General features: G+C 39.2%; 5 protein-coding genes and 2 long non-coding RNA genes across 16 annotated transcripts in view; 5 read left to right on the forward strand and 2 right to left on the reverse strand.

The window, feature by feature from the left end:
- LOC145735705 (exportin-4-like) overlaps positions 1-2,090 on the forward strand; it is a 5,785-nt gene extending 3,695 nt beyond the window's left edge. Inside the window, exons 10-17 of the mRNA XM_081989684.1 lie at positions 19-188; positions 250-371; positions 428-604; positions 660-837; positions 889-1,075; positions 1,132-1,378; positions 1,435-1,666; positions 1,718-2,090. Coding sequence (XP_081845810.1) covers positions 19-188; positions 250-371; positions 428-604; positions 660-837; positions 889-1,075; positions 1,132-1,378; positions 1,435-1,666; positions 1,718-1,847 — 1,443 coding nt within the window. The 3' untranslated portion in view covers positions 1,848-2,090. The remainder of the gene's footprint in view (positions 1-18; positions 189-249; positions 372-427; positions 605-659; positions 838-888; positions 1,076-1,131; positions 1,379-1,434; positions 1,667-1,717) is intronic.
- The window catches only part of LOC145735747 (uncharacterized), a 24,032-nt gene extending 18,964 nt beyond the window's left edge, over positions 1-5,068 (reverse strand). Inside the window, exons 1-3 of the long non-coding RNA XR_014179751.1 lie at positions 4,696-5,068; positions 4,593-4,638; positions 2,739-2,813 (exon numbers count right to left, since the gene is read on the reverse strand). This is a non-coding gene — a long non-coding RNA (uncharacterized LOC145735747). The remainder of the gene's footprint in view (positions 1-2,738; positions 2,814-4,592; positions 4,639-4,695) is intronic.
- sim (bHLH transcription factor single-minded) lies at positions 2,662-14,522 on the forward strand. 7 transcript variants are annotated; one of them, XM_081989700.1, is made up of 9 exons: positions 9,395-9,585; positions 9,648-9,751; positions 9,910-10,107; positions 10,169-10,344; positions 11,163-11,360; positions 11,824-12,029; positions 12,515-12,621; positions 13,301-13,448; positions 13,502-14,522. In XM_081989700.1, the coding sequence occupies exons 2-9, from the start codon at positions 9,670-9,672 to the stop codon at positions 14,196-14,198; spliced, it is 1,812 nt and encodes a 603-aa protein (XP_081845826.1). In that variant the 5' UTR covers positions 9,395-9,585; positions 9,648-9,669; the 3' UTR covers positions 14,199-14,522. The 7 variants fall into 7 exon arrangements, with proteins under 7 accessions (XP_081845832.1, XP_081845829.1, XP_081845830.1 ...); XM_081989706.1 differs by lacking the exons at positions 9,395-9,585; positions 9,648-9,751 and adding an exon at positions 2,662-3,144; XM_081989703.1 differs by lacking the exons at positions 9,395-9,585; positions 9,648-9,751 and adding an exon at positions 6,121-6,275.
- LOC145735752 (uncharacterized) lies at positions 10,247-11,144 on the reverse strand. The gene is made up of 2 exons (XR_014179758.1): positions 10,931-11,144; positions 10,247-10,451 (listed from the first exon to the last, which is right to left on the reverse strand). It is a non-coding gene; the product is annotated as an uncharacterized LOC145735752 (long non-coding RNA).
- A 1,096-nt stretch (positions 14,523-15,618) lies between the features above and the next one.
- On the forward strand, positions 15,619-17,081 carry LOC145735590 (uncharacterized). 3 transcript variants are annotated; one of them, XM_081989570.1, is made up of 5 exons: positions 15,623-16,060; positions 16,108-16,294; positions 16,345-16,477; positions 16,527-16,638; positions 16,687-17,081. In XM_081989570.1, exons 1-5 carry the CDS (start codon positions 15,907-15,909, stop codon positions 16,878-16,880), a joined length of 780 nt encoding a protein of 259 aa, XP_081845696.1. In that variant the 5' UTR covers positions 15,623-15,906; the 3' UTR covers positions 16,881-17,081. The 3 variants fall into 3 exon arrangements, with proteins under 3 accessions (XP_081845694.1, XP_081845695.1, XP_081845696.1); XM_081989568.1 differs by having other exon boundaries at positions 15,619-16,060; positions 16,527-17,081; XM_081989569.1 differs by having other exon boundaries at positions 15,622-16,060; positions 16,114-16,294; positions 16,527-17,081.
- Positions 17,082-17,246: 165 nt separating this feature from the next.
- On the forward strand, positions 17,247-20,464 carry LOC145735144 (WD repeat-containing protein 36). Its single transcript, XM_081988927.1, has 7 exons — positions 17,247-17,649; positions 17,745-18,001; positions 18,059-18,247; positions 18,300-18,534; positions 18,593-19,083; positions 19,137-19,424; positions 19,477-20,464. Exons 1-7 carry the CDS (start codon positions 17,360-17,362, stop codon positions 20,409-20,411), a joined length of 2,685 nt encoding a protein of 894 aa, XP_081845053.1. The 5' UTR covers positions 17,247-17,359; the 3' UTR covers positions 20,412-20,464.
- Positions 20,465-20,642: 178 nt separating this feature from the next.
- Positions 20,643-24,073, forward strand: LOC145735145 (nonsense-mediated mRNA decay factor SMG7-like). 2 transcript variants are annotated; one of them, XM_081988928.1, is made up of 9 exons: positions 20,643-20,840; positions 20,906-21,122; positions 21,176-22,007; positions 22,060-22,203; positions 22,256-22,448; positions 22,511-22,635; positions 22,690-22,886; positions 22,938-23,792; positions 23,847-24,073. In XM_081988928.1, the coding sequence occupies exons 1-8, from the start codon at positions 20,809-20,811 to the stop codon at positions 23,778-23,780; spliced, it is 2,583 nt and encodes an 860-aa protein (XP_081845054.1). In that variant the 5' UTR covers positions 20,643-20,808; the 3' UTR covers positions 23,781-23,792; positions 23,847-24,073. The 2 variants fall into 2 exon arrangements, with proteins under 2 accessions (XP_081845054.1, XP_081845055.1); XM_081988929.1 differs by having other exon boundaries at positions 22,693-22,886.
- The last annotated feature ends 6 nt before the right edge of the window (positions 24,074-24,079 follow it).

A 24,079-nucleotide genomic window follows, 5' to 3' on the forward strand; every position in this document is an offset into this window, starting at 1 on the left:
ATTAGGGTTGGGTTTTAGATGAGTCCTGTGCTTCTGGCATGTTTAGGACGGGACTCGGAGTGCAGCAAAATAGTTGTGTCCTTTATTCTGCACAAAATTGCCGTAAACTTGTACAGTTTCCAATCTGAACCGATTTTATTGCGGGACACTGCCGAGTTGTTCAGCGATATGGTGTGCACCAAACAAAAGTGCGTCTCCTTTTCTACACTCCTAGACTATTAAGATTAATTAACTTAAAAATGTTAATAGGGCAATCTACATTATTAAAACCGAATCAATGGCCAAGTTGATTACGTTAACGGAACAGATGCAACCTGGAACGTTGCCACCCAACATTTTGAGGGGAGTGTACAAAGGCATGGTTCTAGCAGGTTTTTTTCTTAGCATTTGATTATAAGCTGCAATTTGTATGGAATGTTTTTGTCAGGGGCTTGCTTGGTAGAACCCCAGGAGAGTAATACATATTACGACAGAATACTCAATCCCCTAAAAGTAAAGTTCAAGACCATTGTAGGTCAAGAAAACTTTGCCAGGGCATGTCATGACGAACATGTGCAAAGGGTCATAGTTGATTTGCTTGAGTGTTTTATAGGTGTTGCCAAAGGTAAGAAAATTTAAACTTTTTTGTTGGAGTTTACTAAAAAGGTTGGTATTTGTAGGATCTCAAATGGCTTCTGTAGAAACATTATTCAATTTCATGTCTCCCATATTGTCTGAGCTTCCAGTGTTCCTTACTTACTTCAAAGACTACCAGGTCATTGTCCAGTTGATTTTGGAGGTGTTTGGACAATGCGCCAAGTACATGCTGTGCTATCTCAGGCCGCTGGATAGCAAAAGGTGTAAACACTGGAAGTAGTTTCTATTTACTGATTAACGTCCTTGTTGTAGACTGTACGAAAGTTCCTTGTCTACAGTGCAGGCCTACGCCAAATGCAACGTAAATAGACTGACGGAGTCCTCATTTGCCGAGGAGAGCAACTGTCAAGATCTAATCCTAGTCTTGGATCTTCTAACGTTCATCCTGTCTAAAGACTGTATTGATTTGTGTGCAAACGCACGAGATGAAGAAATCACGGTAAAAAGTGACAAAAATAGAAAAAATATGTTCATTTATTGATTGATAATATCTAGGTGACCGCTTCTGACGTATCACTTTTTGGACTTAAATTCATAATGCCTTTGATGACGTTAGAGTTGTTAAAGTTTCCAAATTTGTGCGCGCAATTCTATAGGCTTTTAGTGCTCATCAACGACATCTACCCTGAAAAAATATGCGGACTTCCTGTAGACTTAATGGTCAACTTGCTACGATGCATCGAACTGGGATTGACCAATTTCGGTTCGGACATTGTTCAGGCCTGTCTCGACTTCGTGCAAGGTCGCTTACATTCATCAATAACACATCAGAAACTGATTAGTAGTTTTTTTGTCCAGGGATGGCGTCCTACATTTTTCGGCATCAAACTTTAGACACGGCGTTTGCGCACTCGCTCAAACCATTCCTGAAGCTTCTTATGGACTTGGTACTCACCCACCAAATTAATTCAGAAATGATCAGCTCGTCATCGACTACCATCTACACTCTAATCTGTTGCTATAAAGATGAGTACCAGATGTTGGTACAAAATCTTATTCAAAGCCAGACTGACCCCATGATTGCGGAAAGGTGACTTTCTTTTAGTATGTAAGTCACACGACTAATCCGTTAAATTTCTAGGTTGGCAGCGGCTTTCAACAGTTTAATGTGGGGCGTCGAATTGACGTGCGACCGACACTCAAAATTAAAGTTTCGCGACAATTTCGACAAGTTTATAGCCAACGTGCATGGCTTCTTACTGATTAAATAACTACCCTAAGTTAATTTATTTTTTTCTTAGTTTTATAAGAATTATTGTAAGATACTGTTTTTCTTTTTTAGTTAGTCGAGTTTTTTATAGCAACCTGACAACGGTGTTTTATGAGATTGTATTGTGAGGTCAACACGAAGGTCTGATACATAGTTTTAGAGGTATTTTTGTATAGAGAGTGACCAATAATGTTTGTAATTTTGTTCAAAAAAAAAAAAAAGTAATAAATCAATATAAACTTAATTCAGAGTTTTTGAGTATAATATGGGAAATACAACCACACATACGAACCGCAATAATTCCATACAAGGGTTCTGGGAACACTCATCAAAAACCCTCTTGATTTCCCACCACCCACTGATTCAAGTTCAAACCGCCTAACCTGCGTTCATTGGTGACATCACCTTGGGTTTCATTGGTTAGGCGGAGTCTTCGACAACCAACCACACCGCTTGTTATTATCGCGCGTACCCTTTATTTGACACAGCCAGGGGGATAAAATTAAGGGTCGGTTGCACAAGGTTGCCGAATTTTTTATCACTGTCGTTATCTGAATTTGAACAGACCTCTGTTTTAGCGTTTTATCAGAAATTTCCTAAAGCGGAGATGAAAGGGGAGTGCTTCTAACCTATTGTACGTAGAAAACTACTATAGGTACTAATTGCAAATAAAATTATATGAAAAAAAAAACTGAAACGTGCTTGGTACCTTGGGAACCGGCTTGGGTACGAATTCTCAGCTTTTTTTTTTCGAATATCCGAAACAGTTGTAAATTCTCGAATCGGTCAATGAGTTACACTTGCTGGGACACCCAGCAGGTACCCGACTAGGTGCAATTGTCCGGTGCAATAAAATGCTAATGCTATAGAACCTCTGAAAGGTTTGACTCACCTGTTTCCCACGGTTCGGACATCCTTCCGCTAATGACGTGTATGACTGTGCTGTCAAATCAACGTTCCATTACAACTGAAAACAAAAAAATAATAATAATAAAGATCTTAGACAACTTACACACACGTGTACTGGCGTGTACGAGAGAGGGGAAAGGCGGCTCCCCTTAAATTAATAACGGGTCCACCCATCGCGGTCCCGCCTTTTCGAGTGGCGCGGCGCCCCTCAAACTCACAACTTGCCGCGACAGTGTGTACGATTCAGTCGGCTTGGGTCTGGTTTTAATAAATAAATTTTATCCGACGGTTAACAAAATCTCTATTGACTGAGTTGATATTGTGTAATGCGTGTCTAATTAAATTGGTTAAAGTGAAGGGCCTAATTCAGTGCGTACTGACGCTAGGGGGTAAGTGAGATTATGTCTTATTTTGTTAATTACTGATTACTACCGACGGAAGATATTATTTCTTGACGAAATTTATTCCATGATAACAAATATAAATTTGGTAAAAATACCAATTAAAGATTATACAGTTTACAAGCCTTTGAGATGCAAATATTATATTTTTGCTAAAAAAACAACCAGCAACTCTTAAAATCACAAAAAACACTCAAAAATATGTTACATTTAAATAGAACAGCTTTAAAACCTCTGGTGTAGACTTTGTGGTTTTGTTGTTATATAAAACACTGACACAAACATTGCAATACAGGAAGTGTATGTGTTTGTCAAAGTTGCACTAACCTTCTGTAAAAATTAGTTCAATAAGTGCTGTCACTGCATTCAAAACTCTTTAAAGCAATTATTTTAAATGGGACACCCTGTATATTAGTTAGTCACCACCAACGTTCACCAAAGAAATCGTATAGCAGCAGTCATTTAGGTACATATAAATCGTAAATCATTTTTTTATAAAATACCATACAGGCATGACAATTTCCCCTGTATATTATAATATCTCCTGATGATGTTACTCTAGGAGTTATGAATACACTTGGAAACCTTAACACCCACATCCCTCAGATGTTAACTGACACCCTGATGGCAATAAAGCAAAAAAAAAAACCGCCCTTGTTTTACACATCGTTCCCCTAGTTCGAGAGCCCTATCGAGTTACACGGGGATTGAAAAGCAATTAATAAACCTCGGACCACCAACAAACAGACAAATTTTTAAATCCGGATGCTTAATCTGTTTTTATTAATCTATGCCCCGCATGATTGCGAAACTGATTTGAGAAAACGCAGAAGAAATCGCCAAAAAGGGTTCGACGTTTTTGTCGATCGGATCGAAACGGGGAAACGTGAGAAATCTCGCAGATCGTTATCCTTTTAAAGCAGCCCTTGTCTCTGTCCCAGAGTCTTTTGTTTCATCTTTATATGGGAGGAGAGCCGGTATACAAAAGGGCCGTGGCGCGTGTTTTATCTCGTTCCAGACGGTGCCACGTATACAAATCGGAAGCTATGGGGCGCTTACCTCACAGTGAAGCCGGATTAGGAAACGATTAGCGGCCTCTTGCGTCAATACCCAGCGATTTTCTAAGCAAAACATGGGACGTAGTTCAAAAATAAACGGGAGCACGTGTTCTCTGAAATACAAGAACAAACAGAAGCAAATAGGTCTTATTGTAGAAGTTTGTAAAAATAGTTTAAGGGGTTTGCTGTAGCTGGCTGAACCCTAGACGGACCTACGATGGAAAAATAACGATAAATCTCGCATTCTCTCACGATTTTCAGCGGACGGCGGCGGCTTTTACACGCACGAAAACACATAAGCAAATAAGGGTTTTATTTGGATGTTTAATTTGAGAGCGTGAAAAGGGTGAGTCGGTTAATTTAACAACACTCACTTACCAGGTTAAACTTTCAGATATCCGTTCCAGTTTGGCAGCAGAAACAGCTAGAAAGTTTCATACATAAATTGGGGACCAAAATTTTTATGTTTACATTTCCTAACCTCATTGTGTCCAGTTCTGTGGGTACCAAAATGGCCGCCATTGCTCGTTTCTGGTTGCGCTACTTTTCTTGGGACCTAGATAACGCTCAACCACAATATTTAAAAAGAAAAGCTTATCTGGATATAATCTAAATTATTTGATTTTGTGAAGGTAGTTCAGTAGAGAATAAAATTAATCCGGTAACAAAACAAACAAAACAACTGATGATGACAGATACGGTAATTGACGTATGACTTTAGAGGTATTTTTGACAGATGCAGTACGTTCGATGCAATATCGATAGTAATCAATACTGACTGATAAAGGTTCGGTAAAGGCTTCGTAGTTAATAGTTGACAGAAACTTTTAATATTTAATTTATGCTGTTTATTATCCTATACTGCTTCAATGAGTTTGATTGGTTAGTTTTGCACTAAACTAACTAACCAATGAAATACACAGCTAAAACAGTTTTGACATCTGACTTTTTCCTATAAGGTACGTTCCGTTGTTGTGAAGATATTTTCATTAGTGAAGAAATGTATGTGATTTTATGCTAAGATTTGAACAATGAGGACTGTCTCAAACCCTATAAGAAGAAACCTTTAAGCCCAACATACACAAAACTGCCTATTTTCATTAACAACAAACCAGACAGTGTTTGTTTATTTTATTTACCTAACATTACAGTCAATTGCTGGTCGGCGTGTTTACGCTGGCATTTTGTTCGATACACCTCTTTGGACTGGTTCTGGGGACGTTTTTCATGGGTGCGTTGTCTCTCTCTCTTTGGTTGTCGGCTACACAGTTTTAATGATTTCGAGATGGTGAATAAAGGTCCGAAAAAGGAGTAATCAGCAAAAGGAGAACTTCCCCGAAGCTATTGTCTCAAAAAATCAAAGCCGTGTCTAACGTAGCGCGAGCCGCGTGTCGAAAGTCAACCGTCGGACCCGCGCGGAGCAATTAACGCTCATCGGGGGGCCCTTTACTAATGAGTCCAATGATCGGACGTCGGTCTGAAGGGCGGATATCGTTATTGTTGTATTATTATATAAAAATCTGGGGGGAAAATTCTCCCTTCGACCAAAAATGGCGATGCCGAAACAGATGTCACGATCCACTAATCCTTTGTTTTTCTAGCATATTTGGAAAAATCATTATAACCCAAACGACGGAACAAGAGATTATAAGGGCTTAGAACTTCCACTTATACAGTGGCGTTCTTCTACACTAACTTAAATTAAATCAGTGTTGCAGGGCAGACTTGACCTCTATCGACTTTTGAAATCCGATCCTTTGGGCTTGAAACAAAAGACCAAATTTTACGACTCGTTTTTACGGGACACCAAACCCATACTCTACTCAGAACTTTAGTCATCATATGTTTAGAAAAGCGGAATTGTTATTAGAACAAAATTAAAACAGGGCCAAGGTCCACTAATAGTAAAATCAGCATTTTTTTTTATTTCAAGGCGGCCGTGATTTGTACAGCAGTTAGTGGTGTCCCGACTATAGTACAAGTAGTGTTAAGTGCTATGGAGTGTAATAATGGACGATAATGTTACGAGTCATCAAATTCTGCTAGACGACCAAAGTACTCGTAAGTTGAGCATCCTGTGCACTTCTACAATTAAAACAAAAGATTATTTGCGGCAAAACAATTCAAGGAATCGATAATCTTGAGACAAGCGGGCGCGTTACGGTGTTCCACGAACTGAACAAAACGCGCCCGGACACTTTATACGCCATCGCGAATCGGCAAAAAGAAATCGCCAACTAACGTGTGTAGCTTTAATTACACGGTTTTACGCACTACGACCTTTTTTTCCAAGTATTCCAAACTACACCCGAAACGCTCAAGTCAAATCAAAAACGGAACGCACCCATTATGGCCACCTCTCCATTGTCACTTGTGTGTGCAATAACTTGACAGTGACACAATCAAATAAATAGTTTTTCATTTAGTATTTTTTTTAGGGCAAAGTAGTGTATTGCCTTACTGTTTTTAATCACATTTGTCAATAAAAAACGTCATCAAATCACTCCAACAGTTGTTTAAAAATTTGTATATGATACGACTTGTTAATCACGAGCAACTATCAAACTTTCTGATTAAGCGGTCACGTGATTAACTAAATTTTAAAATAATTTTTGCTGGGGACTACCTACGCCAGTGGTGTTCTAACTTTCTGTCACATTAAGGTACTAATAAAATTTGATCTACTTTAAATTATAGTGTATAAGTTAGTGGCAGTGTAGCAAAATTGTTTCACCTTTAAAAGACAGAAAGTAAAAACCAAGGGATTAGCGGCAACACTGGTGTCTATACGTAACAAGAGGGTTGTAAAAATTTCTGGATTTCCTGAATATTTTACGACTTGGAAATCCCAAAAAATATTATGACTCGTCTAACGGCTTGAGAATGAAAGGGACTACAATAGTTTTTGATGTTTCGTCGACCAACATCTGGAAGTTATTAAGTACTGGTACCTTGAACAAGACCCTTTTATAGACGTCAAGGTAAAATACGACTGAAACCTTTAAATATTATTTTCCTAGCAGATGTTTGCCATCCTACTTCATTTGGCATGCAAAAGTAAAATTTACAAAAATAAATAGTTCCATTCTAAGCTTGTAACGCATCAGTATATAATGTAAAACAAACATAGTAGCGTTCGCAACAAATTAGCAGTTATCGGGCTTAAAGTTTAAACAATCGCTCATATTACCGACCTAACATTGTGTCAACCGAGTTTTAATCTCGAAAACGTGCTTAGAACGGCCGTTTGTCATGATATTTGCACGTTTAACAGCACGTTTATCGCTTTTTTTCTACAGAAGCTGCTGTCCGACGATGATTCAATATTTTCGTACGAGTTTAGAGGTATTAATAACAACTGGACTGCTCGGACGTGCGATTTACAATATCGGGGGTTAGCTAAACGCTCATCAGTCACTTTTTTTTGGCATCCAAGAACAACAAACAGTACCGGGAGGGTGTGAAATTGGGCCTGAAAAAAAAACGTTTAATCCCTGCGAGCTAGTCGTACCCGCGTACGACTTCCTTTAATTTTTATTCACCCCGTCACGTTCCGGAAACTACCATAAAACTATCAAGCCACCCCCCCTATTACAGGAATGCACTAAACATTAATTAATCAAGCAGCAAAGAAATCCAACATGGCCGAATATGTCAGAAACGACAGTGACGTTTATTCACTATAATAATTGTTATGATGGTCGTAGTTGGCTGTCAAACCGGCGGATTGACAGCTGTCATATAATAATTGTCTAAGACATCCATAGGCGACCTGATCATAACAATTATTGAACACCCGTTAGTATAAAATCGCACTTTTTTACATTACGACAGTTTACAATGGGGTACGTGTACAAAACAGTTGTTTCGTATACTGAATTCTCTCACGATTTGGGCCCCCGCAACGAAATTGAACACTCAGTATAAAGGGCGAGTACGTGACTTAAAACAACACATCGAACCGGTAATGCGTGCACTAAAATCAATTTACTGCACTTTTTAGTAGTTTTTGCTGTATTGTTTACTTGCACATTATTACTTACTCTGATGTGAAACACTGCCAATAGGAAAGTTTTGAAAATTTGGCAACATACATTTAGTAAATCCAACTAAAAGATTTTCAAGTCACTTATACCGGAAGTTGGCACCAACTTGCTTATTTTAAATGGAACACCCTGTATATTACTCTATTTTTGAATATTCTAATCGATTTCAAATATTTTTTATGTATCACAAACTATATCTATCTGCACCAGTTTTTGATTGTCATACTGAATGACATATGTTAACTTTTTCAAATCTATATATTGGATTTGGACCCAATTTTTGACATTTTTTAGGAAAGTGGTACTATTTTTTTCTTAAAATTCACCTAAAGTTGCTAGTTTTTGGTTAGCATCTTATTATTTTGCATAGTTGAAGTATCTAAATCGTCAAAACTTCTGGTGAGAACTGTCCTAGAGTCAGTTCTACAGCGTATGCCCTCAAGATATGTTAAACAACTGAATTAATATCCTTTTTCAGTAAGGACCGGGCCTATTTTAGCTTCTGTTATGTGACTTGTCTATGTATACCGGTCTTGACAGTTCTAGGATGAGCGCATATGTTACCTCTCACTCTGTCACTCTAACAGTGTTAGAAAGGCACACGATCCAGCAAGTAGGCTTTGAATTTGTTTTGACAGTTACAAAGATTAGTTTATGCCGCAATTGTTTTTACGTCACAATGACGTAATTTGACAGTCGGGCAAATATTACTTTAGTCATGGCGTCTTGTCATTGTCATGGTTTATTTCTCAGGTTTTGAGCTAAACAAAATTTAAAAAAGTAGTTTTTGTCACGTGACACAAACGTCAATATCGAAAACCGTTGCAGATAATCATAGTTTTTAAGTGTCAGTCGCCGTGAGACACCCTGTATAGGCACATAGGCAGTATACAGTGTAAGTTACAAGTAAAGGGACGTAACGATGGGTAAACAAAATTGACAAACTGTCAAATTACGTCATTGTGACGTCAAAAAAGCTTTTTTTATCAACTTCAGTTCGTTAATATCGACTCAAGTAAAACCCAGTGACGTTCAAAATGTTGATTTATTGAAGTATCAGCACCATAAATTTTAAACAAATTTGTCGCCCTTATTAGTTGTTTTTATGAGACTAAACATAAAGCCATTTCAGGTCTTAACGTAATATCGTAGCAATCCAAACCAAGATGTCTGTGTAAACATGTATTTTTTGCCCCGAGGCGCCTGTAGCCATTAAGGGCGGTTCACACCTGCAAAAAGGACAAAACCTCTGGCCAATCAAATTGCTAAGGATTTGGGAAAAACCCACCTGTCATTGACCATGAAATTTGTTGGAACCTGAGCTAGTGAGATGCACCAGTGTAAGTCAGGTGATCCGGGCGGTGACAAGTGTTTTTTTTTTTTTAAGTCAGCAGCAGTGGCGTGCGTAAATGTCGGTGATACGGTCAATTTTTGATATGAAATTCCCGGACACGAAAAAGGATTCTAAACAATCTGAAACGAAACGTAAAAGTGAGTCCCCTTGAAGTATAAAAAGGGCAACGTCGTTATCTAGTAGAATTTAACGAAGCAAATTTAGAGCCCCCGATTTGTAATTCTAATAAAATTGTTTTAATGATTCTGTGCGCCCTTTTTTCTGGGTTGTTTTTAAGTGATTTCGTCTCTTGCAGCCTCCCTCTGCGCCAAGGGCGCCATGAAGGAGAAAAGCAAAAATGCGGCGCGCAGCAGACGCGAAAAGGAGAACGCCGAATTCATCGAGTTGGGGAAAATGCTCCCCTTACCGGCGGCCATCACCACACAACTGGACAAAGCCTCCATCATACGACTGTCCACTTCTTATTTGAAAATGAGGCAAGTTTTTCCGGATGGTACGTAAAGCACTGACAAAAATCATTCAAATTTCCTATAAAGTAAACTGTTATTTTGTAGGTTTAGGGGACGCTTGGGGGGCATCTCCGGTAGTTCCAAACCATAGAGAAACCTTGCTAAAAGAAGTAGGCTCCTATCTGTTACAGACTTTAGACGGTTTTATTTTTGTGGTAGCACCCGACGGAAAAATTATGTATATTTCCGAAACGGCCTCCGTACATTTAGGTTTATCACAAGTAAGTTCATCATTTATAGCTTCATGGTGGTTCTGTTCACTCAATAGCTCTCCATAGAGCAAGAAGATCACTGTCTGTCTTTCATTTCAATGCTGGGGTTTGTTCACCTAAAATCAGCGCCATAGAAGTTGAATGCGGAATTTGTTAAGCTTATTTTATATGTTCATTAAAAAACAAAATAAATGTTTTGTTTCCTGATTTGTGGCCAATGGAGGTATATACAGGTATGGTAAATCCAAAAGCGACCATAGGAAAACCGTGTAACGGACAGAGAAACGTAGGTATATTGCATGCGCGGGAGAAAGACAGAAAATTAAAAAAATATCAAGTAGGCCATATTTTTAGCGCGCTGTTGCCAAACGCTGTAAGTAAGTTTGTCGAGGGTATTGAATACTTACGGCGTTAAGGCAACAGCGCGCTAAAAGTATGGCCTACTTGATATTTTTTGCGTTTTCTGTCTTTCTCCCGCGCATGCAATTACCTACGTTTCTCTGTCCGTTACACGGTTTTCCTATGGTCGCTTTTGGATTTACCACACCTGTATATTTCTCTGATTACTAGTTGGAGATTCTCTCTGCGAACAAACCTATTATCGAGTTGACGTCTGTTATTTCTTCTATATCACATACTCACACATTGCCAATTTGTTATTAATTTCTATTTCAATGTAGTTTTAAATTATTACCAGTAAACTCTTCTCATTGACTTTGACAGTTTTTTTTTTTTTTTTGAACTGACAGCTGTCAAAATTGACTCCAGCAAACTGAAACTGGACTAACAAAAATTCTCTAACAATAAACGAAAATTTAAAATCTCAGGTTGAATTAACGGGAAACAGCATCTACGACTACATCCATCCGGCGGATCACGAAGAAATTGCCGCGATTCTAACGCCATCTTTACCGTATCCCGGACCGTCACCCAATCACGATTACGAAATCGAAAGGGTGTTTTTCTTACGCATGAAATGCGTCTTGGCCAAACGCAATGCCGGACTCACTAATGGCGGTTACAAGGTGAGAAGAAGTTTATATTTTATCGACAGAGTGTTATAATGCGGTGCGTAATGCAGCTGCACCGAACGTGACATTTTCCTCATGTCCGGAATTTGTAACCTTTTCATATACCGTGATTTGATAAGCTTTTATTTTATGGTCTCCGACCATTGATTTCCCACCTCGTGACACACATTAAACTGGTCCTAGTGTTCGTATCCCGATAATGTATGCCTGCAAACGTTTCCAGTGTAGAGGAAATCACTCTGAGCTGCGCGACAACGCCGCAAATCTGCATATGAAAGACACAACAGCCCACTTCAATTAGTCCAATTATAAAGTCCTCTACAATCCTGATTAGGTCCTTATTAAAGTTTTTGCAATTCCAATCCAGGTACATGAACATGCAGTTCATTGACCGTATCATCTGTCAAGTGTCATCAGAATACTAATGACGGTTTAAAAAAAAACAAAAACGTTGCAGGTTATTCACTGCTCCGGTTATCTAAAAATCAAACAGTTTACGGCGGGAAATGGGGGTCCCTACGAGCCCGGATGCTTCCAAAACATGGGCCTCGTGGCGGTGGGACACTCGTTGCCCCCCAGCGCCATCACAGAAATCAAGTTGCACGCCAACATGTTTATGTTCAGGGCTAGTTTGGATTTGAAGCTCATTTTCCTCGACGCCAGGTGAGTGTAAAATTTTGTCACGCTGTACTTGGGCACCTAATGCTTTTCGTTTTATCGCTCTGGAGCACCCGAGTGGCGTAATTTGATCCCAAACAATCAAAACGTAATGGTTTTTTTTTCAGTACGGTGGCGGGGAACGCTAACACTTGTTAGGTCGTTTCGAATTCAGTTCCTGCATTTTAATTTGTAAATTTCAAGTGATTATGTCATCGTATTATAAGGTTGTATTTTGGCAGAAGTATAGTTATCACTGACTCCACTACAGTGTTTACAATGTCTGTCTCATTTTAACTCATTTCCATAAAACAAAATTTCCTCCAAAATACCCTTTTTGATTTGAAACAAAAAATTAAACAAACATCACGTCAAAACGGTCATGTGCTCCTTCTGGCTTTAATTGTTTTCCTTGTCACACACGCACACAACATTTTTCTGTTCTTCTCTCTCTGTGACAGATCAATGTGGATAATTATTTCTTTCTACAGGGTGGCTCAATTAACCGGTTACGAGCCTCAGGACTTGATTGAAAAAACATTGTACCACTACATCCACGGTAGTGACATATTTGCTATGCGGTATTCGCATCATCAACGTAAGTAGACGTTTAATCCCGTTTTGTATTTTTTCCGTCCGAATGGAGTGGTTTGCCAAGATAATAACGGGTGTTCAATAATTGTTATGGTCGTAGTTGGCTGTGATTCTAGCATGAACGTAGGGCCGTTGATAAGTTCGTATATGGTTTGAAATGACAGCTGTCATAATTGTTTGCAACGTTATCTAAGACATACCTACGCTTTTTGTGACAATTGCCATCCATAGGCTACCTGACCATAACAATTATTACAAACGTAAACATTATCAAAGTGGGTGGAAAGTGGCGAGGGGGGACCAAAAAAAATCAGTTTATGCGAAAAATCACTTTTGGGGCTTTTTTAAGGGATTTGCTTACTTGGAAATATAGCGGCAATAAAATAAATTAGGCGAACGGGATTATCGCGGGGGCTCTGCGATTTATTGCCGAGTCAAAGTAAAATCCCAATATTTGGAAATGGGGCCCCAATTTCGGGACAAATAACTGATGATTGTTTTCTTGCTGCTGGTGCTATAATGCCGCCGATAAACGATAATGTCCTTATTTGTTCAGTTTCTTAATAAACACCCATATGGCGTTGTTGGTTTTTGACGTAGATATTTGATAGGTTTTATGTATAACACTTCCCTTTATTATATCACTCCACTCTAGAATTTCACAATCTTTGACTTGTTTGCAGTATTGGCTAAAGGACAAGTTACTACAAAGTACTATAGATTTCTCTGTAAAACAGGCGGTTGGGTATGGATGCAAAGCTATGCTACCATAGTGCAGAACACCAGATCATCTAGACCTTTATGTATAGTTTCCGTAAATTATGTTTTGAGGTGAACTTTTATGCCCGATTTTTTGATTATTTCTGAATGCGATATTGTTACAGCGCTAACGAATCCAAAGAATTAATAATCAACGTCACCCAGACGATACCTAAAGAAGAACTGCCCTCGTCCCCATCCCAACCAGGTAACCAATCACCCTTGGCCACCCCCACCAGGTCGTTGACGCAGCCCAAGTACCAAACCAGTTTAACGCGACTGAGCAGTGGTGGACGAGTGATCGAACCTGAACATTTTAGCGACTCGAACGGACATTTTGCCAGTCACCGTGATTACGAACACACTCCTATTTTCCTCCACACCACCCCCGAAGACTCCAACTCATACTACAACCACCACGAGCTGTACTACCCTCCAGCGTACAATGAAATTGAAGGGCCTTACGCTACTCTGACTGGTTCCGTGGGGTCACAAAGTCGACCGTTCAGTGCGTCATCAAGCAGTTGTAGTTCGGTGGAGAGTGGCGCCACTAGTGACAATCCCCATCACTACCAATCACCGGGCGGTTTGAATCCTTTGGCAGCAGTCACTGTCGGCACTGTAAACGCCACCAGTGAATTTGTGATCGCCAGCAATTGTTTCGACCCGCACAGTCCTCCACAAACCACTTGGAGTGGCGCCATTGCACATCAAACGGACTTTAAGCACGAGTTTGCGCATCATTCCGCGCATAACCCCGGCTACACCAGCGTCATCGTTGAAAGCCAACAGTATCAGCTTGCAAACGAGTACGTTCATTGAATTTTTTTTTTGTTGTAAATAGTTTGAACCAAAGAGGTTATGTTGAATTTTTTTCTGTCATGTGCACGAAAGTTATATAGTAGGGCTAAAAATTTGACAATAAATTAAGACTGTGACATAATAGTGTATATATAGTACAAACTGTATAATGTATTTTATTGTAAAAATGGTACTGAATACTTCTATAGCTTCGCTCCGATAACGGAGGCCGTTTTAATAATAATCATGTATAAGTACTATTTTCATTCAATGAACATGCTGCTGGCATTTAAAAGTTTTTATATATTAAGTGCTATAAACTTATCAATATATTTGTTTTTATCAGTTTGTTTAATCATTTATAATTTCAAAAACACGTTTCGTGTTAATGTGGAACGCACCCTATTACCTGTCAATTAGAAGCTGTCATTTATGGACAAACATAGAGCACGTACCTAGACAGTTTTGTATTATTAATTTAAGTGTTATTGGACCAAATTCATCCAAATTGCAATGTAAACAAGCCGGAAACCCTTCAACAAAACTGACAATCGAAAAAATCGTACGGTAATTGTCGGGAAATCCGACTGCAAACAGGCCGAGAGTTTTCCACGTGCCGTTGCCCTGGCAACTGCACCAGTTATCGTTGCGGCGCTCGGGGCGCTAAATAAATATACGACGAAATGGGGATTCGGGGTGAACTGGGAGGCAGCATATCCTAAATCTATATCTCTCTAAAATTTGTACTTATTTTGATATCTATTTGCAAGCTCAACAAGTCGTTAAAGTTGACGCGTGCCGTCATTATACGCAAAAAAACAACCCATATAGTTTGGCTAATTTTCGCTTTTGTGAAGGACACAATAAGGCCGCGTGTCCCCATTAAGCAAAACCATCCTGCTGGGAGAATTCTACAGAACAAAAATTGACCTTTGACGCACAACTCTCACATTATTGTTTTATCAAAGGGACTAAAAGCAAAGGTCTGGTTATACCCATACCGTCATAGTTAATTTGAACATAAATTTTATCACATGCATTTTGAGCAATTTTTGAACACTCTACAATGCATTTTAAATGTACCTTCTACGTCATCCTATTTTACTTTGAATTATCCATATTTAATTTAATAAATATAATGCAGCGCCCCCTTTTGGTACAATACCAAATTACACGTAAGCCATTACAGGTTTCCTTTAAAGTGCAACCCAAATTTCAAGCCTGCTTTGCCTCTGATGTGCGTACAAACCTTGTACATCCATTTACAAGGCACTATTTCTTCAAATTTAACAAAATTACTATAAAAAAGAACAGGAAATATCTTCAAACTTACGTTCCTACATCTGCCCGCCAGAGGTCGCGACTTCGTTCTCCACTAATTGGCATTGACATTTATGCATTTACCCTCTCGCTCACTCTCGTACCTACTTCCGGAACTAGACAGAGACACCCTACAAAAACAAAGTTTCCGATATTAAAAACATCTGATTAAAATTCTTAAGTAATCCCAGTATTTTGGGGGAGTTTAAACGGGAAATAAACAATGTTTTTTGGCTGTTCCGGATAGTTTTTTGGTTCTCGTTAAACCTAACAAATACGACGATACTACGGACTGGATTTCAAGGCGTTTTGAACGTGGCAAATCGATAAAATAGGTGCTGGTCACTCCTGTCTGTATGGTCCGCTGGTAATTCCTGACCACTGGTCAATATATCTTCGAAATTGGGCCATGGATAAAGAAGAACATCGACGTGAAACGGAAGTGGTGGACGAGGAGAAACCACTGAAAAAAGCCAGATACCTGTGGCAGGTAAAGGACAAGAAAACTGCCAAAGTGTTAGATCAAGATCAACCATGTTGCAGCTCAGCCCCAGGACCACCAGGTGAGTTTTGATTAGTTAAGTTGTATTTTCTGACTTAAAGCTTTGAGATCCAGTCTCCCAATCTGAAGGAAACTGTTGTATACAAGCCTTTTTGGCTAAAACTGAAGACATAATGGATCAAGACAGTTCAGATGAAGATGATTCAGACAAGTTACCATTGGAGAATTGCATTGAAAATGAAATTCCAGTGACTTTAGTATCTGTCCAACCTAGAAGTCAGGAATACTACTTAAAGTTAGTTTTCTACACTAAAGTATGTTCAATTAAAAATATTATGTTTATAGAAAATGGCAAGCAAGGCAAATTGCTAGAGGATTTGTGGACAACACTATTAACAGCATGTTAGAAAATTGGGGGGCTGGTGACCAACCTTTTGATGCTGCCAATTTAATTGAGGACTGTGCCAATGATGGCCAAGTAGGTTTGCTAAATTATACTACACACCTTGCATTAGTGTATTTCACAGGTTGAAGACGATGCCATTCTAATGGCCATACAATCACATGGATTGCAGTCAGGTTGGAGGGACTCCAATAATTCTGCTGTGGCTAGCAGCAGTCACAGCAGTGAACCTTTATGTAAGTGTTTTTTCATGATGCTCAATGTAATTTACACTTTTTATTCAGTCCTGCAGGAATCATCCAGTGATAACCTGGAAAATCTGAGGAAAGAACAGGAAAATGATTCTTCTTCTAGTTCCTTAAGTGTTGATACTACCAGTTCCATATCCAACCTCTATGAGGGTGAATTGGGTGACCCAATTGAATTTCTCAATGCTGCTGTGTCAGTGGCAATCCACAAAAAGGGACTCACATATTAATTCAAGCTCTAAATTGGCCTATAGAAGTTAAAATAAATATATATTTTCTGTATTCTTTGTTACAACATGTTCTAAGTTTTTTTTTTTAAGCATTATAATAAACTATACTGGAACTTGAAACTTTACAATCTCCAATATTAACTGGTTTTTTTAAATATGTATTATTTTGTGATTTTTTTTAAATAAATTTCTTTTTTTTAAGAGTGGTTTTTAATTTTATGTTTCTATTTTTTTCTAAAAAGTTTTAATAATGTTCTCTTGCTTACAAATTGCTTAAATGCTTCCAAACCAATGTAAGCAGCTATTTTCAATTTTACTTTTTGACATTCGACAGTCACAACAACAAAACTAACTAACTTAACCTAAAAAAGAAACTAAGCCCTAACCTCAAAACGAAACGTTCAACGGAAGTAAACACGTTTCAAATTATCTAAAAATTACAAACTCAAGTCTGTAGGAAATGTTTTAATAACTTTATTATGACTCCGGGAAGTAAAATTTTCCTGCCGTGTCGCAGTTTGGGGTACGTGAGCAACCACGTTCCGTTACGCGTTCGTTACATAAAATCCCGTAAAGAAAACTTGATTGTGACCTGTGTAGGCAAGTCGTTTCACACTTATGGGATTTCCCATTTCGGACTGCTGAGCGTAAGCGGACTGCACCCCGGCGATATAACTTGCATGACTACGGACGCTTTCCATGTCTATACAGCCTGTGAGAATGTTGTCTATGCATGGAGACGAGGCACTGAGTTGAAACATACTTATAAGTAAGTGGTTTTGCTTGCCAGTAAACGTAAAAAGGATTGTGATAATAGTTAACTTAAGACTAATTTATATATCAATTTTTTACTTGTTTAAACAGAGGCCATTCTCACCCTGTACATTTGATGATTCCATTTGGGGTTCACCTAATAACGATTGATGAAATGTCTCATCTTAAAGTATGGGACATTAAAGCAGAAACAGTGTTTTTAGAACTAACCTTTGACCCTAAAGTGTTCAATATAAGTGCAGTGATGCACCCTAGCACTTATGTAAACAAAATTCTGCTTGGAAGTGATAAGGGCCAAATGCAGCTTTGGAATTTGAGTAAAGTGAAAATGGTTTATACTTTCAAAGGTAGGAAACTTTGCAGTTTGGCTTTGAGAGTGGAAATTGATTTTAAAGGTATTTTAGGTTGGAATTCTGGTATTAGTTGTCTAGAACAGGCCCCGGCAATTGATGTGGTAGCAGTAGGGCTTGTTACAGGAAAAATTATTTTGCACAACCTTAAATTTGATGAAACCATCATGGAGTTTGAACAGGACTGGGGTCTGGTCACAAGCATCTCTTTCAGGTCTGATGGAAACCCCATTATGGCTACAGGTATGTAATTATTACAGAATAAAGCACTGTGAGTTAACTTAACTGAATTTAGGCAGTGCCTGTGGACATATAGTGTTCTGGGACCTGGAAGAACGTAGAGTAAGCAGCCAACTTATGGCTGCTCATGATGGGGCAGTAACTGGTATGCAGTGCTTACCAAATGAGCCTCTAATTATCACTTCTTCACCTGATAATACATTAAAATTGTGGATTTTTGATATGTCTGATGGTGGTGCTAGACTGTTGAGAATTCGTGAAGGCCACTCGGCCTCCCCTAACTACATCCGGTAATTACTTTAATCAATTAATATGAAAGCCTTTTTGTAAAAAGTGGTATATTAACAGATTTCATGGAGCTAATGGCCAAAATATTCTGAGTGCAGCCAGTGACTCTACATTGCGCATTTTTAACACACAAACTGAACAGTTTAATAAAAGTCTGGGGAAAGCTTCATACAATCGTAAAATAAGCAAAAAACGGGGCAGAGCCGTGGAAGACCCCTTGAAAATGCCTCCCATTGTCAAATTTACGTCGGAAACGACGCGAGACAAAGAGTGGGACAGTGTGGCTGCTATTCATTTAGGTCTTAAAGTGGTGACCAGTTGGTCTTATGACAAAAAGAAAATGGGAAATTTAAAGTTAATACCTGAACGTTTTCAAAGAAAAAACTTAAAAAATGATATTGAAGTTGAGGCTACTTGTTTGTGTCTCAGTCACTGTGGTAACTTTGTGGTGGTTGGCTACAATACTGGTCACGTGGATCGGTTTAATTTACAATCCGGACTGTGGCGCGACAGTTATGGAGACCCTAAAGCCCATGACAGTGCTGTTAGAGGTGATTTAGCAATTTATGACTACAACACAATAAATTACAGTTATTAATTTTAGGCGTGGCGACCGATGATTTGAATCAAATTACAGTTACTGGCGGTAATGAAGGTTTAGTAAAGTTCTGGAAGTTCAAGTGTAAATCCAGTCAATCACTGTGTAAACTAGACTTGGAAGAGCCTGTCAGATTTTTTAGAACCCATAGGGAAAGCTCAATGTTGGCGGTGGCACTTGAAGACTTTACCATTTCTATCGTGGATTTGGACACCAGACGAGTGGTCCGGAAGTTTATTGGTCACATGGCTCAGTTAACGGATGCTACGTTTAGCCCAGATTCACGTTTGTTAGGTAAGAATCAACCCAAATGACTTTGGTTTGGTTATTTTGACGTTTATTTCAGTGACCTCATCCATGGACTGCAGTATTCGAACTTGGAACATTCCATCTGGGATGTTAGTTGACCAATTTGCCACAGAGGCCGCCCCTATTTCAATCGACATGTCACCCACTGGAGAAGTGTTAGCCACAGCTCATGTAGACTACCTAGGGATTTTCCTGTGGACTAACCGAACTTTATACCAGAAAGTCACCCTAAATGCTTTATCACCGGACGAAAATCCCCCGTTAATTAGCCTCCCCGAGGTCCGACAGGAACACCAAGAACTGAAAATAGAACCGTCCTTAGGCGAAGAACCCGAATTTGAGTCCCCTGAACAAATAAGCAAAAACCTTCTCACGCTGTCCGGTTTGGCAACGTCGAGATGGCAAAATCTCCTCAACATTGACGTGATCAAACAAAAGAATAAACCGAAAGCGCCTCCAAAGGCTCCGAAGGCAGCTCCGTTCTTCTTGCCTACCGTCTCCACTCTAAACAACTTCCAATTTGATCTTACCAATTCATTGCCTACAGAAGAAGGCCACGATAAACTGCTAATGCCCAGCGACTTTACCAACTACACGGAATTCGGAAAGATGCTCCAAAAAACGGAACACACGCGCGACTTCACCGACTGCTTGGATAAATTCAAGTCTCTAGGACCGTCAATGATTGACTTTGAAGTGAAATCGTTGGCGCCCGAAGGGGGCGGCTCTATAACATTAATGCTCCAGTTTATAAGGTTCATCGAGTCAGTGCTACGGTCCAATAAAGACTTTGAGCTGGCCGAAGCTTATTTAAGTGTATTTTTGAAGTCGCATGGTGAATTGGTCGCCGAAAGCGAAGAACTGAGAAGTGTTTTACCGGTGCTGACTAGCTGTCACTCTATAGTTTGGAATAGACTTCAGGAAAAACTAATGTACGGGATGTGTGTGGTACAAAATCTTAAAACTATGTAAGCAAAGCGGTTTTGTTGTCATATTGTATATAAAAGTTTTTAATAAACCATAAATGTAATTTTAATTTTACCAGAAAATATTAAAAGTTGTTTGGCTGTCATAGAAGAAAACTACATTTACTCATCGTAAAAGATGCAATTATTGTATCATATGACCATCCGTACAAAAACTACAGAGAGTCACGGGATCTAAACCTCCCTTCATTACTGTCAAATGTCAAAAAGTTGAACTTAAAAAAAACACCTGTGTCTTGTGATAAGTGGAATTGCCTTTTAACAAAAAAAAGAAATGTAAATAAACTGGGGTTTTACGACTTATTTCCGGTGTTTTATAGCATTTTGCTACCAATTAGGCCCATTCCCCTCGTAGTGATTAAACAACTATAAAAAAAAACACAATGGGGTACAAAGCTGCAATTAACATTCTCAAGTAAGTTTTTTTTCACTTTTTAATGGGGTGTTTCCTCAAATAATGTCTTGACCCACTACTAAAAGGCAAGCGGACGATTTGAAATCCAAAGTTTTGCAACCCTGCGACCTATTAAATGACTCCCAAGCTTGGTTGAACCAGCAGCAGCTACAAAGCATCTACCATCAGGTTTTAGTGCAAGATCTGGAATATGCCCTAGATAAGAAGGTCGAACAAGATTTGTGGAATATTGGGTTCAAGAACCACATCACCAGTTTACAGGAAAGAGCTAGAGATAAAAAGGTTTGACTAGAATGATTTTATAGGGATAGAATTGGTTTTTATTGGGAGTGTAGAACCCTCGTAGGTCAGAGTCCCAAGCATTGCTGACCTGGGCGCTTGAATCTGCTTCTGGCTTCTACCTAACCTTACTCCAGGAGTTGTGTGATGCATTTGATATTGACTTGCCCTTTAGGCGGCGTGGTACAATTTACGGACAGCAAACAGTTTATAATGAACAAACTGCTGTACCACAAAGTGCCTCCTGCTCTTACATTTGCCAGTACTGTTTAGTTCATTTGGGTGATATAGCCAGGTATAGGAATCAAAGGAGGCAAGCTGAAAGCTTCTACAAACAGGCTATATTAGTGTCTCCACATAGTGGACATCCTTACAACCAGTTGGCATTGCTGGAAGCTAGTCAGGCTGACAAGCTGTCCACTGTGTTTTACTATATACGTGGTATCAGCGTGAAGAACCCTTTTCCAGCTTCCAGCACCAACTTAATGAATGTTTTGAGTGCCGCAGTTGATAAGGAAGGCTATTTAGAGAAAGTGACAACTAAAATGACTGTAAATGAGTATGTCCAGTTATTCCTATGTGTTCATGGACACTTTCAAACTTTGCTGGATATTAAACAAGCCCAAGTAGCTGTGCAAAGCTTGAATTCTGTGATGACAGCCTTGGTAGCTACACAGAGTTTCACCAAACAAGAATTGGTTAAAATTACTGTAATTAATTTGTTTGCTTTCACTCACCTGGATAAGGATGGGGAATTAACTGGAGATGAGAGCAAAGCTAGAGATTTAGTTTTACAACTCATTGCTGGAACTTTAAGTGCATTTCTAATGCCTGTTTACACTTTACAAGCCGATGAGAGTCTGTTGGAGTATTACGCTTTGCCTGCAGGTTTTTAAAATTGTTTTACAGTTGACTTGGGGCTAAAATTTGCATTTTTCAGTAAAATTTCTTATGTACTTCCTGAAGTCTCGACCAGACACTTTAAGGTGTCGCGTGTTCAAAGAACGCATGCAAATTTGGCCTAGTTTGTGTAAATTGGTCAATGCTGCTCAAAGCTTACTGATTGGTTTCAACTACAATAAATGTAATAACATAAGAAGGTTGCATTGAGTGGAGGCTTGATATAAATGTTTTAGATTCTAAAAGTTCTCTTTCTGAAGACCGGGATTTGAAGGGGTTTCAGCCACTTGAAGGAAGCTTGAAAGAGTTTAATTTCAAAAGTGAAATTGCCGACAGTGAAATTGAACATAAAGTTCGAATGCGACGTATTATTGACTTTGCCCGTTGGCTTTGCGATTATGATTTGGATGGTGTTAAGTTGATTACAAAGTAAGTTTAGTTACAGATAAAAGGGGAGGCAACCAAAAAAGTTTAAAACTTGGGGTTTCTAGAACTGAAAATAAAGGTTTGGTGACCTTTGAAGCTGTCCTATCACAGCCTGACCCCACCAATGACCTTTTGGAGGAAATGAAGTCCTTAACAGTCCAGGAAGTTAGAGACATTAAATTGAATGCAGGTTAGTACTCACCTTCTTGTTTTGTTGCATGGTTAATACAAGAATTTGGTACAGCTTCACTTGAAAAAAAAGCGGGAATTCTCAAACCACAAGGGTCTCTAGAAAAATCTAGGGAGGAGAGAGAGGTGAAAATTACCGTCAACTCGTCGCAGGAAAATCCGCAGAAAGTTCAAGACTCCGTTAAAACTAAACGAGCAAAACAAAATGTGGTGCTTCAAAGTATTTTTAAGAAAATGGAGGAGAGCAAACAGGCATGTAGGCTCATACCACAAAAAAGTGGTTTTTAAGTTTATTGATTTCAGGTTAAATTTAACGTTGAGGATCCGCAAGACAAAGGAGTGAAGTTTGATTCTCTACTTCAACCCCCTAAACAGTTCAACCCCAACTCTATTACCAATCCGGCTTTGAGAACTCAAAGTTTCAATCAAAATCACCCTGCCTTTCCCTCACAACCTAACCCCTCTAGCGGGGACTATTTAACAAATCTGAGAAACCTTGGTAAAGGAGCTGATAATATGATGCCCCAATTTTCCCAGAAAACTCCTCCTTCATATCCCAATTTACCAAGTCAACCGAATCAACCTCCGGTTAAACTCCCCTCGTTCCCGCCACCTTTCAACGTACCTCCTCCACATTTCAACAGCACGTGGAACCGTGAAGACTTCAAGCCTCCCAATAAAACTCCGGCACCTTGGTGGTTCGGCCAAATGAATAATGCGTCCGGATTCTCCTTCCAGGACAACAAACCCCCGTTTCCCCATCCACCGAATCAACCACCCCCTCCAAACTTTAACGCCCCTTTTTCCCAACATCACATGCCTTATCCCAACAACGAGTTATTTAACTCACCCTGGACATTGAACAATCGGAATTTCGGGACAGGGGAAGAGATGAATAGTTCTATGTCGATGCGCCAGGCCATGCTTAAAGAAGCCAGCAGACAGGAAATGCCGCCCAGTCCAGGGGCGTACTCTTTGTTCAATAATAGTGGTTGGACGCCCACTCTGACCAATCAGAGGCCGGGGGAGTTTAACGGCCCTCAGCACTCTTTATTCGGTGGTCCCGGACCGCAATCGCTTGCCCAACTGTTAGAACACCAACAGAATCAAATTAGAGGAGCTAATGGAGGAAATCAGGACACTTAATGCTAGCCAATGGCAAGTTTTGTTTCAGCATGATCAGTGCTCTGATTCAGTGGTTTTTTTTTACAGGGTTAGCATGATTTGACGATATATTGAGTACATCTCTTAAGAGGCGAGATGCTGAGAAGAATATTCGAGACGATGCTGCGTTAAAAGTGGTTTTATATTTCTGTTATTAATGTTCGTGTTGTTTATTGACGTAATTGCAACTGTCAAACTGGTAAAACGTATTAAATTTTGCTGTATTTTAGTTCAATCTAAAATTGCAATATTCAATAAAGGCATTCAGACTAGAACGTGTT

Source organism: Ips typographus, linkage group LG11 (assembly GCF_016097725.1).
Source record: "Ips typographus isolate SLU linkage group LG11, UJ_Ityp_2.0, whole genome shotgun sequence".
Lineage (NCBI taxonomy): Eukaryota > Metazoa > Arthropoda > Insecta > Coleoptera > Curculionidae > Ips > Ips typographus.